The 14136-nt window shown below is 42.7% G+C and overlaps 1 protein-coding gene across 1 annotated transcript in view; it reads right to left on the minus strand.

Annotated features, from left to right (window-relative positions):
• Positions 1-6142: 6142 nt before the first annotated feature.
• The window catches only part of rpa1 (replication protein A1), a 50436-nt gene continuing 42442 nt past the window's right edge, over positions 6143-14136 (minus strand). Inside the window, exon 17 of the mRNA XM_080731439.1 lies at positions 6143-6876. Within this exon, the coding sequence (XP_080587565.1) occupies positions 6772-6876 (105 nt within the window). The 3' untranslated portion in view covers positions 6143-6771. The remainder of the gene's footprint in view (positions 6877-14136) is intronic.

Genomic DNA, 14136 nt, shown 5'->3' on the forward strand with positions numbered 1-14136 from the left:
AGCGATCATTTTCCACATTCAGGTTGCTGTAATATGGACAGCCAGAAAACATATCGAATGTCTTTAATGGTACATTACATTGTTTCCATCCCAATAGGTAATTGACTCCACACTGCATTAACTGCTCCATTCCAAAATAACCTGGGTATTTGCCTGAGATACATTTACATATCTCTCCATATACTGTCTGTATTTGAGTGCTTTCTTATACAGACATACAGGTACACAGACCCATGTTCAATACTCTGCTTTATGTGCCTTCTAGAAGACTGAATATTGGCAGGAACAGCTGCTTTCAACCATAATAAAAACATTCTAAAAAAAGAAAATCTCAACATGAAGAAGATTTTTTTTTTCTTTTTTTTAAGATTTGTTTTTGGGCTTTTACAACTTTATTCGATAGGACAGACAGGAAATGTGGAGAGATGGGGAGAGACATGTGGCAAAGGTCGTCCGGACCGCGAATTGAACCGGCGAAGCCAGCAGGCATCATAGCCTATAAAATTCAAGGTTTTTTATGTCAATTTCCTCTGTATGTTATGTTACCACTCAAAAGAGCAAAATTGTGTGTGTATTGTAGTAGAAGTAGGCAGACAGGCAGGCATTGTTCATAACCTTGATTCATGTCTAGGGGAAGTAGCTTTTCCTGAGCCTACTGCCCTTGCATGGCCTTCTATGCTTGATCCTGCATAGATGCATTACCACTGTTAGATCCTGTCCAGCACACAGATTTCTCCGTTTCTAGAATGATAATGAGTGAGTCTAAACCTGGTTCCAACTTCTGAATATTTCCCAAATTTCCCAATCTTTGCAAGGTCACTGTCGGCCACAGTCAAACAACTTGTTGGATACACAAGTATAATTGTGTCGCAGGGAATTCTGATTTAATTCAAATGCAGAATTGCGCGTATTGCATTTGACCTTGCAAAGATGGAAACAATGGCCAGTATTGATCTGCACATAATGAAGCACAGAAATACTATGCACAATAGAGGCATGAGCCCAGTGATTTAGTGTTCAGAAGGCTGCAATTTCAAATACAAACCATTTGGTTAAAGCTAAGGCAAGTTTGCAGTGCTTTTCATGAATCTCATTATCCCATGAGAATACACAAACGTCTAATTCACAAACATCTGACTGAAACAGATGAGCACCACCAGCATAGCAGTCAAAGGTTCAGCAGAGCATCTGCTGATAACACAGCAGCACAGCTTGCAATCTGTCCATCACACTATGCTTAAGCAAGGCTTGAAAGCAGTCTCCACATCCACACTATCAATAAAACACACTACGCAGCCTGATCACTGGAGACGGAGAGCAATTGTATTGGAGAGAATTTGAATGTTATTGTAAAGTAGCCAATAGCCATGGCATGGTGATGTTTGAGATGATAATCTGGCACAACTCATTCTAGATCGTTAAGATAGTGCTGTATATATCACAAAGTGCTTTATGATATTAAATTGCACTGCAATAAATAATAACACTTCAAATAAAACAAGATTGGTGCAAAACCAGGAAACACAAAAATAAACATATCTTAAAATGAATTTGAGCTCTTTTTAATTCCTGAAAATGCATAATGCAGGTGTCATCAAAGACAACACCAAAGATAAATAAGTTCTAAATGAGAAACCTGCATGATGATATAAAGAAGAACTTCCAAACTGAGATCAATTGATGCAAAATACATTCACACATCTACAGTCCATGGAAAAAGTGAAATAATATAAGGCGTTCTATTATAACATAAAAAATATTAACACAAAAAAGGAGATGCTAAAAGGTAGGTTTTAAGAAATAATCTATGCTTTGTCAGCCTAATTTCAACCAGCAGTCCACTTTCAGGGCTAAATGAGACGAGGCGCAGTCAGAAGGCCCTTATGTAAGGAGCTTGAGTAAAATCACAGGCTTTAGTCAAATCTTTGAATCAGAATAAATTGACAGAGTGATGTGATCATGGTTTTGACACAGTTAGAATCCTTGCAGCTGCTTTAGGACAGGGCCTCATTTTGTAACTTCTTTCAATGTTCAGTTTAAAATACTGAAATCAATGTAGCCTACAGTCAGGTTGAGAACCCCCCCCCCCAAAAAGCTCTATTTTAACTTGTGGCCAGTGGTGTGATATGGATTTTAGAAGTGTGGGTCCTCTAAATTCATGACGTCATGCGCACACGCTGTTTTTATTGTTAATTAGTGTGTGCATATGAGGCGCGCGTGCGTGCAGCAAAATAAGTGTGGGCTCGCCGAGCCCACGCAAGCCCATGGCATCTCACCCCTGCTTGTGGCCAAGTACACTCTAAAAACAGCTTGAGCACAGTTCTGCTGAGACAACAGTTATGCCCGAATCACTGTGAAACAACAAACTGTTTAAACCAAAGACAATAAACATTTAACAGTTTCTGTTTTGTGTGCATAGCCTACTCAAATTGTTCTTGGTCTGCAGGTTTTAGCCTTCTGGTAACCACCACTCAGACAGAAAGTTACGATTTGCAGATGCTCTTGTCCAAAGTTACTTACAAAGTGCTGAGTGCAAGATCGTACTTAGCGGCATGAACTCCTGTCAACCAACAACAGCGTATTAGGCCTAAGTAGTCAAAAAACAGTGTCAAAAAAGTCAAACTTAGCACCTGTCTAAATAACATCCTGCATCAATTTTTCTCAATGGTTTGGCCAATCAGTCTGAATCGGTCTAAAACACATTGTTAATTTGTTGATCTGCTATTTTCTGGGAAGAGATTTGGTATAGAGCATGGGATAAGGGAGGGGGTCGAGTAGACCCTTAGTTATCTCTGGGTGAAGTGGTTAATGTTCCAAAAACAATTGCCATTACAACATTGGTTCATTGAGTATTTGCAATATCTGTCAGTCCTTGTCCCTTTTGTCCGATCACTGTTCTCATCAGTATATGCCCATATATGGAGCTGACCGATTGTGTTTGCGCCTGATGCCATGATGATGACATATTGAGGTTAGACAACACATTCCATATTTTGGTATGGCTGCATTGGGGATTCCTTATACTGTATGGTCATTATGGTTGAGTCATAGTGAAAGTAGCATGATTGATCATTGTGGTCCATTGAACATTCAACACCTGGACAAAACAACAACAGTGCAACAAAAACAACTACATACAACTATATCCACAACTTTCCAACATCCCATCGTGCATTGCGCAGAAGTTGCACGAAGCTTCCGGCGCCGCAGCCAAGTGTGATCTACAAGCTCACAATGGCTGCATCTGCGACGCGACGTGAGCTTGTATGTCTGCTGTTAACCGGAAGTGTGGTACAAAAAATTCTCCAGTAAATTCCTGCGGAAAGAGGTGGATAGAAAATCTAAATATACAGTTTAAATTCATGATGATAATAGGAGGTGGGGGCCAGGGATACGACACATGGAAGATGTTCCTCCCTTGACCTCATTTAGCCAATTAGTTAATTTTGGTGGAGCCAGGATTTTAGCTAATCTTTAAATGGGAGGGAGGGGAGGGGGGGGGGGGGGGGCTATAGGGGGCTAGCACACTGCCTGTTCAGAACGCATGCTAGTTGTGGAGAACTGCTGATCTGATGGACTTCACACTCAGCAATACACCGACAACTGTGTCAATCAGTCTATCTAAGTGACACCGATAATGCAATTGAGTTCTGAAAGAGTCAGACAATATCTTCCAAGTGTAAAATCAATCCTAAATGCATAACTAGGTCCATGGAACTGGCGTTTATCTTAATCGGAAAGAGGCTGCAGTTGTGAGTGACATATGGGCTTCCCACCAAACGACGTTACCCGAGACTTGAATAGGTGCATTTTCAGAACATTTCAAATTAGCATTTACAGGTCAACTATAAATATTAAGGGTATGAAAAACATGCTAGGAGTCTCAAGGGAGTGATGTGCATTTAAACAGGTAAAAGTACCGCTCTCCTTTGCCTCAACAGCGGCTCAGTGCTTCACTGCATTTAGTATTTTCATTGTTTCCTTGGTTCGTCTTCAACGTTTTCAGGCCAAGGACCCCTTAGTTGAGAGAGAGATGAAGCCCACACCCACAATCTTCTCATAGATTCCATATAGTTTCATTGTTTTGACAGAAAAATCAGTGTATTTTGGATTCATGTCAATTTGTGTTTTCAGATACGTATTTAAACACTTGAATCGTTAATACATAACATTCACTTAGTCTGCTCGTTTTCCCCTCTACACCAAACGTCTTTGCCGAAAATAGCTGATCTACAAGCGTTGAGAGCTTGTAGATCTGCTATTTTTGGCTAAAGTTCTCAGAATATGGACACTACGGTTCAAGTGGTTAATATAAAAAAGGAGGAAAAAAAGACCCCTGTAGTTACTCTGAGGACCCCCTAGGGGTCCCGGACCCCCTGTTGAAGACCCTTGATTTATTCCATCTACCAAAGTAACGTTCACTCTCCACCTAAGAAAAAACCCAATGTGTAGAAATATCTACTCAACTATTAAGTAGCGAGAAGAAGATGAATCGGAAACATCCTCAACCAATATCTGGAAGCAGGCCTCTCTACAAAAGTTTTTTTCCTTTTTTCCCCTTTTAAGACAGCCTTAATCCATCTCGGCACACACAACAGGCAACAGATGTGGTGTTCAGCAGCAACTAGATGTTATCCCAAGAAAAATGGGGAAGCAAAGCCTCACTGATGTTGTGCTTTAATACGACATGAAAGTCTAGTTTGTGGGGGAATCTGTGGCACATCTGAGCCAGGCCTCAGGAGATGGGGAGCATTGTAGGCCAGTGGCTGAATAAATGCTCTAAAACACTGGTTCTCAACTTTTTCTGGCCACGACCCCTCACAACACATGGCGCTGTGAGCATGTAGATCGGCTATTTTCACAATTTTTGCCTCTAATATTTGACAATTTGGCCAATGTTTAATTTGTCATTTTAGAGGTATTAAAAAGGCCTTAAATTGTCACTTAAGAAATGTGGGCATATACCCTCTGTCTACTCTATACACTTAAACCTCTTGGGTTGTTTACTGTGAGTGAGAAAACAATGTTGCACATTAAGCCAATCATCTGGGGAGTGGGGAACCCCCAAAATAATCCCCCCTGGAGGTCCCGACCCACAGGTTGAGAACTAAGGGTGTAACGATACATTTTAATAGCGATTCGATACATATCGCGATACATGGTTGACGATACGATACATGGACGATATTGGTTCATTCATGGCAATACGATACGATTCGATTCAGTGATTTAAAATCGATATAGTAACTATTTAGCAAAGACATTAAATCTGTGTGAAAGGTGTGGATAGTGCAGGTTTTTAAGGGAAACATGTATTATTATGGATATAAATAAGTAAACACAGTGATTATCTGCCAAATATATGGACATTGTATATTGACAAACCTGCACCTTGACATGAACCCAGAGATTACACACATTTATCGATAGACCAATGTAGCTATTGAAGCTTACTGAATTTCCCCCTTGGGATAATAAAGGTATCTATCTAGCTATATGGAAAGGAAACGTAATTAAACTCCTACTTTTATTTTTTTCTTCTTGAAAATGGTAAATACATTGCCCAAGTAGGTAGTATCGATACAATCGATTCTTAGCACTGCCGATTCGATACGATACAAAATAAAACGATACGATTCGATTTTAGCTGTTTTCATTTCGATATACTTCGATTTTTTAAGTTAAAAATGATATTTCGATACAGTTACTATATTGTTACACCCCTATTGAGAACCAATAACAGTGCTTCAGCAAGATCCAAATTCACCAGAGAGACATTCTTCAACTTCCTACATTTACTCTACAGCCAGAGCTTGGAACCTAGTCAAATCCTGTGTGTTCATTTAACCACATGAACCCTAGTGTCCCCATTATGGGTCAAACGAAAAGTGAAAATAGCACATCTGCCTTGTATATTGACTATTTTTGGTATACTATTTGGTGAAGAGGGAAAAAAGGAGTGGACTAAGTCTAGAGCAAATGGAAGTACAATATGCAAGGCATAATTGTCAGCGCGCTGGTCGTTATAATAACTCATAAGGGATCCATTTGGTGTTCCAACATGCCATTTACTGAATGCTAAATTCACACACTCCACAATTATAAATTCCAATGATGAATAGGAAAACGCAATTATCAAACATTGTATTACTTAACTTTATTCACAGTTATCTGTGCCAAGGAAAACATTACAGACTACACCCACACACACAACAAATTGTTACAAAAAGAAATGCAAATCAAAGTTACAAGAGGTATAGGCATGGATAACACCTTGTATGCACATAAATGAAGAGAAGTCAATTTCCCGCTATACTACTACATGTTCCTCTGTGCTCACTGCTCACACGTTTTGGTTTGTGTGTGAGAAAGGGATTGAGGGAAAAGTGGAGAAGGGGGCTAGAATAGTCTTATCAGGAATGTGCAGGTCCAGTCCAGCCGTTCCAACGATGAGTCAGAATGAAAAGACTGCTAGCTACAGTGTTGGCCCTCTGCTTACGGCAGCCCCGTGCACCACTAGTGTATGCATGCAATCTTAAGACGTTCCCGTCAATCTGTTTTATCCCTCATAAATCTGAACGCAGCTATTCCACCAATCATCATCTTTACAGGGGAAAACTGAACAAGCTTAACGGCTCCATTAGCATTAAATGAGACTAAGGCCGTCATTTCAGTTTAAGGAAAAATAAGTACACTGAAAGCAAAAGTGAACAAACTCAAGAGTCATTGTTGACGTGAAAAACAAAAAGCACAGGGCCCTGACAACGGCTCCTACTGCACGGCCAGTTTCCTGATGTTCATGATTAGCCTCTTGCTGTACTCCTTGTGGTCCACGGGTTTCACATCCATCACTGTGGCTTTGATCCTGGATTCGTCCTATTCAAAAAGGGAAGAAAAAAGAAACCCCATCACACCTTGTGCATTCACTTCCTTCAAAACAACCCAAGACAACAGATTCCATACATTACTTCAATGTGGTATCACAGTTAATGCAGATAAACAAGAGGATAAAAGCAGCCATCATCTCCCTGTGAGCGTTTGACAGGGGATTAGTAATATGCAGGCATTCTAATTTTAATTACTGCTTCTGACTACAACAGAGGCTTTCAACACCACCTCCGCAAGCTGTCTAGACAGGAGAAGGTCATTTCTAGCAGGGCCATCATTTAAACAGAGGTTACACACACTTTGTCTCCATTAATCCCTCTGCTACTGCAGTAGGTGAAATGGATGGAAATCATACTGGATTCATGCAAATACCTTTTAAGAGTCCTGCAGTCTCTCATTCGCGACTAAAGGGCCGTTTATAGTTACGTATGCTTGATTTTGTGTACGTTTTGGGTGAGATTACGTACGGTAGATCTGTCGACATGCATAGTTCCTCTCTACGTTATTTACGTGCTGACCTGCTCCCGTTGGGGCCGTGCGCCACATGGAGGTGGTTCTGCACAGCACACACGTGTAAACCGAAGCATTTTTAGCCAAAATATGTAGAACCACAGAATTTCTTGACCCGACGTGATGTTTGGTAACAGTCTGGACTGGTTCTGCAGCTGCTGTCTGTCGGCAACGTTATCGCGGTAAATGCAACTCCGCAAGGGTACAGATTTAACCACCCGGACTGAGTAATAATAACGAAACACAGTGCCCTGCACCCATCTTGCTGTTGGAGGAGAACCTCTGTCTTATAAGTAATTTTCCTCATTACTGCCACGGTTGACAAAAGTTTGGCACGGGTAGTTTCATCGGTTTTAATCCGTCGGGTTGAGTGTTGTCCGTAAGGTTACGTACAGAGACAAAAACGGACAGACGTAACGTAGCCAACGGATTAAATTACTCTCCCCCTCCGTTTCTAGTGTAGACTTGCGGTCCTTATGTATTACTATGCATGGTACTTAAGAGGAATACACTACATATCCTACTACTAAAGATAGTAGGATGAGGTTATGGTCAATAGCTTCACCATCAGGCAGAAATCCTGTATGGTCTTGGCATGCTAAATATTCGACTGAACACGGCACAACCCTGTTCAAGTTCATTTCCCATAGGAAAACCATATCATTTTAGCCATCTTGGTGGAGAGTGGGAGTTGTGTATTGTATGTCTGCAACATGCTGTGAGCAATCTGATCTTCCTGTACCAATGCCTCCCAGATTTCCAAGCCAGGATGAGAGTTTGAGGCGTGGGGGGCTCATGCACATAAACACACAGGGCTAAGCTTGTGCTATAGCAGTGCTACGACTCATTCCCAGAGCTAGGGATGGGACGATATGAAAATTTCATATCACGATTATTGTGACCAAAGAAATCGCGATTTACTTCCTGGGGCGGAACATTTGCCAAAAAATAGCAGATCTACAAGCTCACAACGCGTCGCATTGCGACGTGTTGTGAGCTTGTAGATCGGCTATTTTTTTGGCAGAGATTTAGTAGAGAGTGAAAAAAAAGACTGTATCAAGTACGTATATTATAAGTACCTTTTATCAATTATAGAAAGTTTAAATGGTACCAGATATGCAGCTCGGCAAATAAAAGGTGAACTGATCCCAGTGCATGACGGAGGACGATATCACAATAAATTAAATCTCCACAATACGATTATTGCGAGTGTTTTTTTATCACGATAAACGATAATATCGCTTATCGTCCCATCCCTACCCAAATCGCTGTGATCTGGCTCAATAAATATATATATATATATATATATATATATATATATATATATATATTAACATTCAACCCGGAAATACCGCTCTACATGTTTGTTTACAAACATTCTCAACTGGTCTACACGAATAGCATTTAACCTGCCTGATGCAACAGAACCAGAGCCGTCGCTGGAGTCGAGCCACCTCTGTTCACTTGACCTGGGTCTTCTACATAGACCTCCATTGGCGAATAGTGCCAAAGCACTGAACCAGAAGTTCACAGAAGGCATTGGAGTTTATGGGCATTTGGCACTATTTCAAATGACATGTGCATGAGGTTTCTGCCCCCACAATGGCGCAACTCTCCAATAGACTGTTCTGAATAGATCCAAATAACTTGTTCCAAAAGTGCATGGTTAACCGGCATTTTCACAGCCTATAGTAAAAGGCTAAAAATATAAGAGCCTTGATGAAAGCATTTCCAATACACCTCAACACACAGGTCCATCTAATATTCTCAAAACCATGATTGTTGCTTGCAGAAGATAAGTCTAATGTCTGACTTTTTCATATTTCAAGAAACTCCAATATCTGGGCTTGTGGGAAGCCAGAGCAATAGAAGGACATGCCTTTAATAAAGCCTAGGCAACGCTGGGGCTATCGGTTACCATGGTAACCAGTTAACACGTCTCTGAACGTGATAACAGGGCCGCGGCGCTCCACGGTGGGGAATCGTTATCACGCGTGTTGTGACGATTAGCGGAGAATCGCCACTTCAAGTTCAACGTCATTACGCTGCGAGCCGCACACGCCGCTCCGACCACTTTTATGAATGAACTGTGACGTCACTCAGGCTGCTGAGAGTCTGCAGGCGAGGAGACAGCTCGGAGCCACGGAGAGGGACGCCACGTCCATTGTTGCTGCGCTGCCCACGTTTGTTGTGTTTGTAGCTCGTACAGTGTTTATCGTATATCGGCGATCACCTCGTTTTCACCGGAGGAAGGAGTTCTTGGAGGATCGCGCAGGGAGGATGCATCTGCTGTGACCTACAGTAAACCCTCAGCGGAGCGTGGATGCTCACCAAGTTCAACAACAAACTTCCGTTCCTGGCCGTGAGTACAGGTCTGACCGTGCGGAGCGAATACAAACAAGGAGACGGCTTTCACTGTACAACTGCGTGCGTGCGGACGTGCGGTGCAATACAAACAAGGAGATTCCATTGTACACTGCGTGCGTGCTGACGTGCGGTGCGAATACACACAAGGAGACTGCTTCCATTGTACACTGCGTGCGTGCGGACGTGCGGGCCTTAACATTGGAGTGGGGTTTGGGGACGTGAACTGTCGGGTTGTATGCGAACTGTGATGCGCGACGCTATGGTGAAACGTGACTGTGAACTGAACTGTGAATACGTGAACTGACCTGTGAATAGGCCTATGTGAATGGAACTTTCAATATAACTTACCTTTTGAACTGCAAGTTATTGTGTTGTGTCCGTTATTGCGTGTTGTTTAATGAACGAACCCCTGTATTCCCAGAGGTTGTGTATATGTGAGAGTGCCTACTACCCTCCATATAGCAGCTTTGTGTAATGGTTTTGGCCATTTTGTCAGGTTAACTCCCTGGCTGGCACCCCAAACATTTTACTATTCGGCCTAAACCGTTACATAGAAAATGGCACCCCAGATGGTCGTATGAAACGGATGTAACACTGTAAAAAAAAGAAGAAAAAAAAAGAAAAAAAAAAAGAAATACACTAAGAATTTTTTTTCCCCTGTACTTTTTTGGTTTACACTGTAAAACGTGTTTTGTGGTAAAAACAAAGAAAAGGTGGGAATTTGCTTGGTAAAAACAGTGTGAAAAGGTGTTTATGGGAGAAAGATTATTCACAAAAAGGTTTAAAAAGGTTATTCACAAAAAGGTTTAAAAATGGCCACAGCGCTGGAGAGGCTACTTGATTTAAACATGGAAGATCTAAGTCAGGTGATGCCTGCTCCTACAATACCTGCTCCTACAACTACTACCAGTGCCACACCAGAGAGCCCAATGGTATATGAAGGCGCTAATTCGCAGCAGCAGGCAACAAGCTACTCTGTGTTGGATGTGTTGGATTTGACTACAGGATTTCATCCCGCAGGAATTGCGTCACCTCAAACTAAGGAGCCGCAAACTCAAAGTGTGGAACGAAATGTACTTGGGTCACCTCAAAATAACGAGCCTCAAACTCAAAGCGTGGAACGAAATACTCAAACGGAGGCACAACCGGAAAACCCAGACTACACCAATCTCAGGGAAACTATGCGGAGCGGGCTGGACAACTTCTCAAAAATACTCAAACAAATGGAAATTCAGAAAGCAAAACAATTGCAGGAAATGTTGGATTTGCAGGCCGAATACATCAGGAAACAAGTGGACCTTAACTTAACGTGGAAGTTGAAACAATTACAGACTGACTCTGTAAAGGTCGTGGACCAGGCTGTATTGCCCCTCGTTAATGCAGTCAATCAATTAAAGGACACGGTCATTGATTGTTCTCAGCAGCTCACAGAGTGTTCTATGCAACTCAAAGAGGTGGTGGGGGAAGTGACTTTTCTTAAACAGCAGGCCACTTCTTCCATTCTTTCTTCTAAGGTTCAAACTTTACCACCATCTGCCTTTTTAACACCTGAAGCGTCACAGGCTGTAGGCCAACAGCCTCCATTGTGTTCCACCATGCAAAAAGGAGCTGATCCGGAACCTTTAATATCTCTCCTTGACTCAGCTGTGTCAAGTGAGGGGAGAGGCAGATTCCTTGCTCAAAGCCTGGTGAAGTTACAGTTCCCAACGTTTGGGAGAAGTGAGGACTGTACGGACCCACTTAGGTATCTGGAGAACTGTAATGACTTTCTGGCATTAAACTCACTCCACAACGCAGAGCTGCTTGCCACTCTCCGAAATGTTCTTTACGGCACTGCCCGTGATTGGTGGGATGTCGCACGGAAAGACATCCAAACCTGGACTCAGTTCAAGCATAAATTCCTTGCAGCCTTTCTTTCTGAAGATTATGCAGATGAACTGGAGGAACGTGTGAGGACCAGGGTGCAGGGGGAAGAGGAGAACATCAGGGATTTTGCCTACGCATACAGGGCTACACTGATGCGTTGGAAGCCTGACATTACTGAGGAGAAAATCATTCAAATGATTCTCAAGAATGCTCGTCCACAACTCGCCAGTCAGCTCCGTAGCAGCCGTGTGGCCACTGTAGATGCCCTAGTGCGACTAGGCCAACAGCTGGAGAAGGATGTCTGGAAGTACAAACAGATGCAGGACAAGAGAGGTCAGCAACCTCAAAACATGAGTAAAGGCTCCAACTATTCAGCTTCAAACTCTGCGGGACAGTCTACCCAAAAATCTTCTGAACCCTACTGCTGGCATTGTAAGGGTGCTCATTCCCCTGCCTCATGCCCCAACAATCCAGGACAAAAAGGCAGATACAACAAATGGGAAAAAAAGCCACAGAGTTCCACGTTCAATGCGCCTATAGCCCATACAGTCTCTCATGCTGGGCCATCTACAACCGTTGAGCCCACTGTACCTGAGACTTCCTCTTGTTTCTTGACTGCTGCCTCCCATCCGCAACAACTGCTGGTTCCTCTTTCTGTTGTGGGGGTGGAGGTTAGTGGAATCCTTGACTCTGGTTCTACTTATACTTTGATTAATGAGGAACTCTGGAAGAGCGTTGTTGGGAAAACCAGAAAGCTTAATCCATGGTCTGAAGGACCTTTGTACTTGGCAGACGGGAGTCCACGACAGCCGTTGGGATGGTCTGAGGAAAAAATTACCATGCACCAACGCTCATGGACCATACCGGTGGTGATCCTTACTGCTGAGACTCTGGCATTTCCCGTCGTCCTTGGCCTAGACTTCATGTGTGCCAGTGGTGTACAGCTGGATGTCACCAACAACAGTTACTGGTTCAAAGATTGTGACAACATCAAGTATTTCTTCACCCCCATGTCGTCCAAAGGGTCATCCTCAGGCCGAGTATGCTTCTTTACGGCGGTGTCTCCACGCCGGCCGGCTTCTCAGACTTGTGACAAAGATCTAGAGCTTTTGAAGGAAGCCACCCGGAATGCCCAACTAGATGACGCAGGAAAGGCCCAACTCGGTAGGCAACTTCAGCAGAATGGAGATGTATGCACTTCCGCTCTGGGCTGTACCGAAGTGTTGACGCACAAAATCTTTGTGACTCAGGACATGCCCATTAACTCATTCTGTGCCAATCACGCGTATACACGTGATATATTAGCGCATCCCACAGTGCCAATCACGTATATACACGTGATTCAAAAAAAAAAAAAAAAAAAAAAAAATTTTTGGGGGAAAATTTTTTTTTGAATTTTTTTTTTTGGACCCCATCAAAACTAGTGAACATGATTTCAATCGCGATTTTGCATGTTTAACCCCCATACAACCCCCATACAACTCAGGTAGCAGACCTCCAAGCTCACAACAGTGTAAAACATAATGGCTATTATCTCAAGAATGCCTGAACGGATTTCCAATCGGATTTTTTTGTTTGAAAGCTGTGAACAAACTGCACAAACCCACAACAATGCAATCCAGGATTGCATTGGATTTTTTAGAGCTCATTCTTCTCTGTTTTTTTCCCATGCATGAGGTGTGCAAGGTTTAATCATGGCTAAGTTGACGAAAATAAGGCTTTTAAAATGCTTGGTAGCCAATAGCTAACTTCAAGCTAACTTCATCCTCTTCCTGTACATGCACAAAGGAAAGTGTTTAGGCAAGTCATGGCTGCAGGGCTTCTGCATATACCAGCATATCTCTATGGGATTGTCTGTGGCACACTTGGCCCCCTCTAGTGGTGAAAGGGTGGCATTAAATGAGTTAAGCAGAAGGCCTACCGGGTTTCACCATCAAGACTCAAGATCATGAAAGAGCTCATTGATGAAATGCTGGCGGCTGACGTCATTGAGCCGTCTGCTTCTGCATGGTCCTCTCCTGTCGTCTTAATTCCAAAGAAGAATGGGACGTATAGATTCTGCGTTAATTACATCAAGCTGAACGCCATCACTTACACTGACGCCTACCCTCTTCCTACCATTCAGGAGATTCTGGAATCACTTGCTGGCTCTGTGGTGTTTTCCAGCATTGACTTGAACAGCGGATATTGGCAATGCAAGATGAACCCTGAAAGCCAGGATAAGACTGCCTTTGTCTGTGCTTTTGGGTTGTATCACTTCAAGGTTATGCCCTTCGGCCTTAAAAACGCCCCAGCCACCTTTCAGCGGCTCATGGAGCAGACTTTGGGTGAGCTCAGAGGTCAGATTTGCTTTGTCTACTTAGATGACATTATCATCTACTCTTCAACCTGGGAACAGCACTACCATGACATACAGGCAGTATTGGACAAGCTGAGAGAGGCCAAGCTTACGGTCAACATGAAGAAAAGCAGCTTCTTTCAGACCTCCTTGAAGTTCCTAGGTCA

This window comes from Nannobrachium achirus (assembly GCF_963921795.1).
Source record: "Nannobrachium achirus genome assembly, chromosome: 8".
Taxonomy (NCBI): Eukaryota; Metazoa; Chordata; class Actinopteri; order Myctophiformes; family Myctophidae; genus Nannobrachium; species Nannobrachium achirus.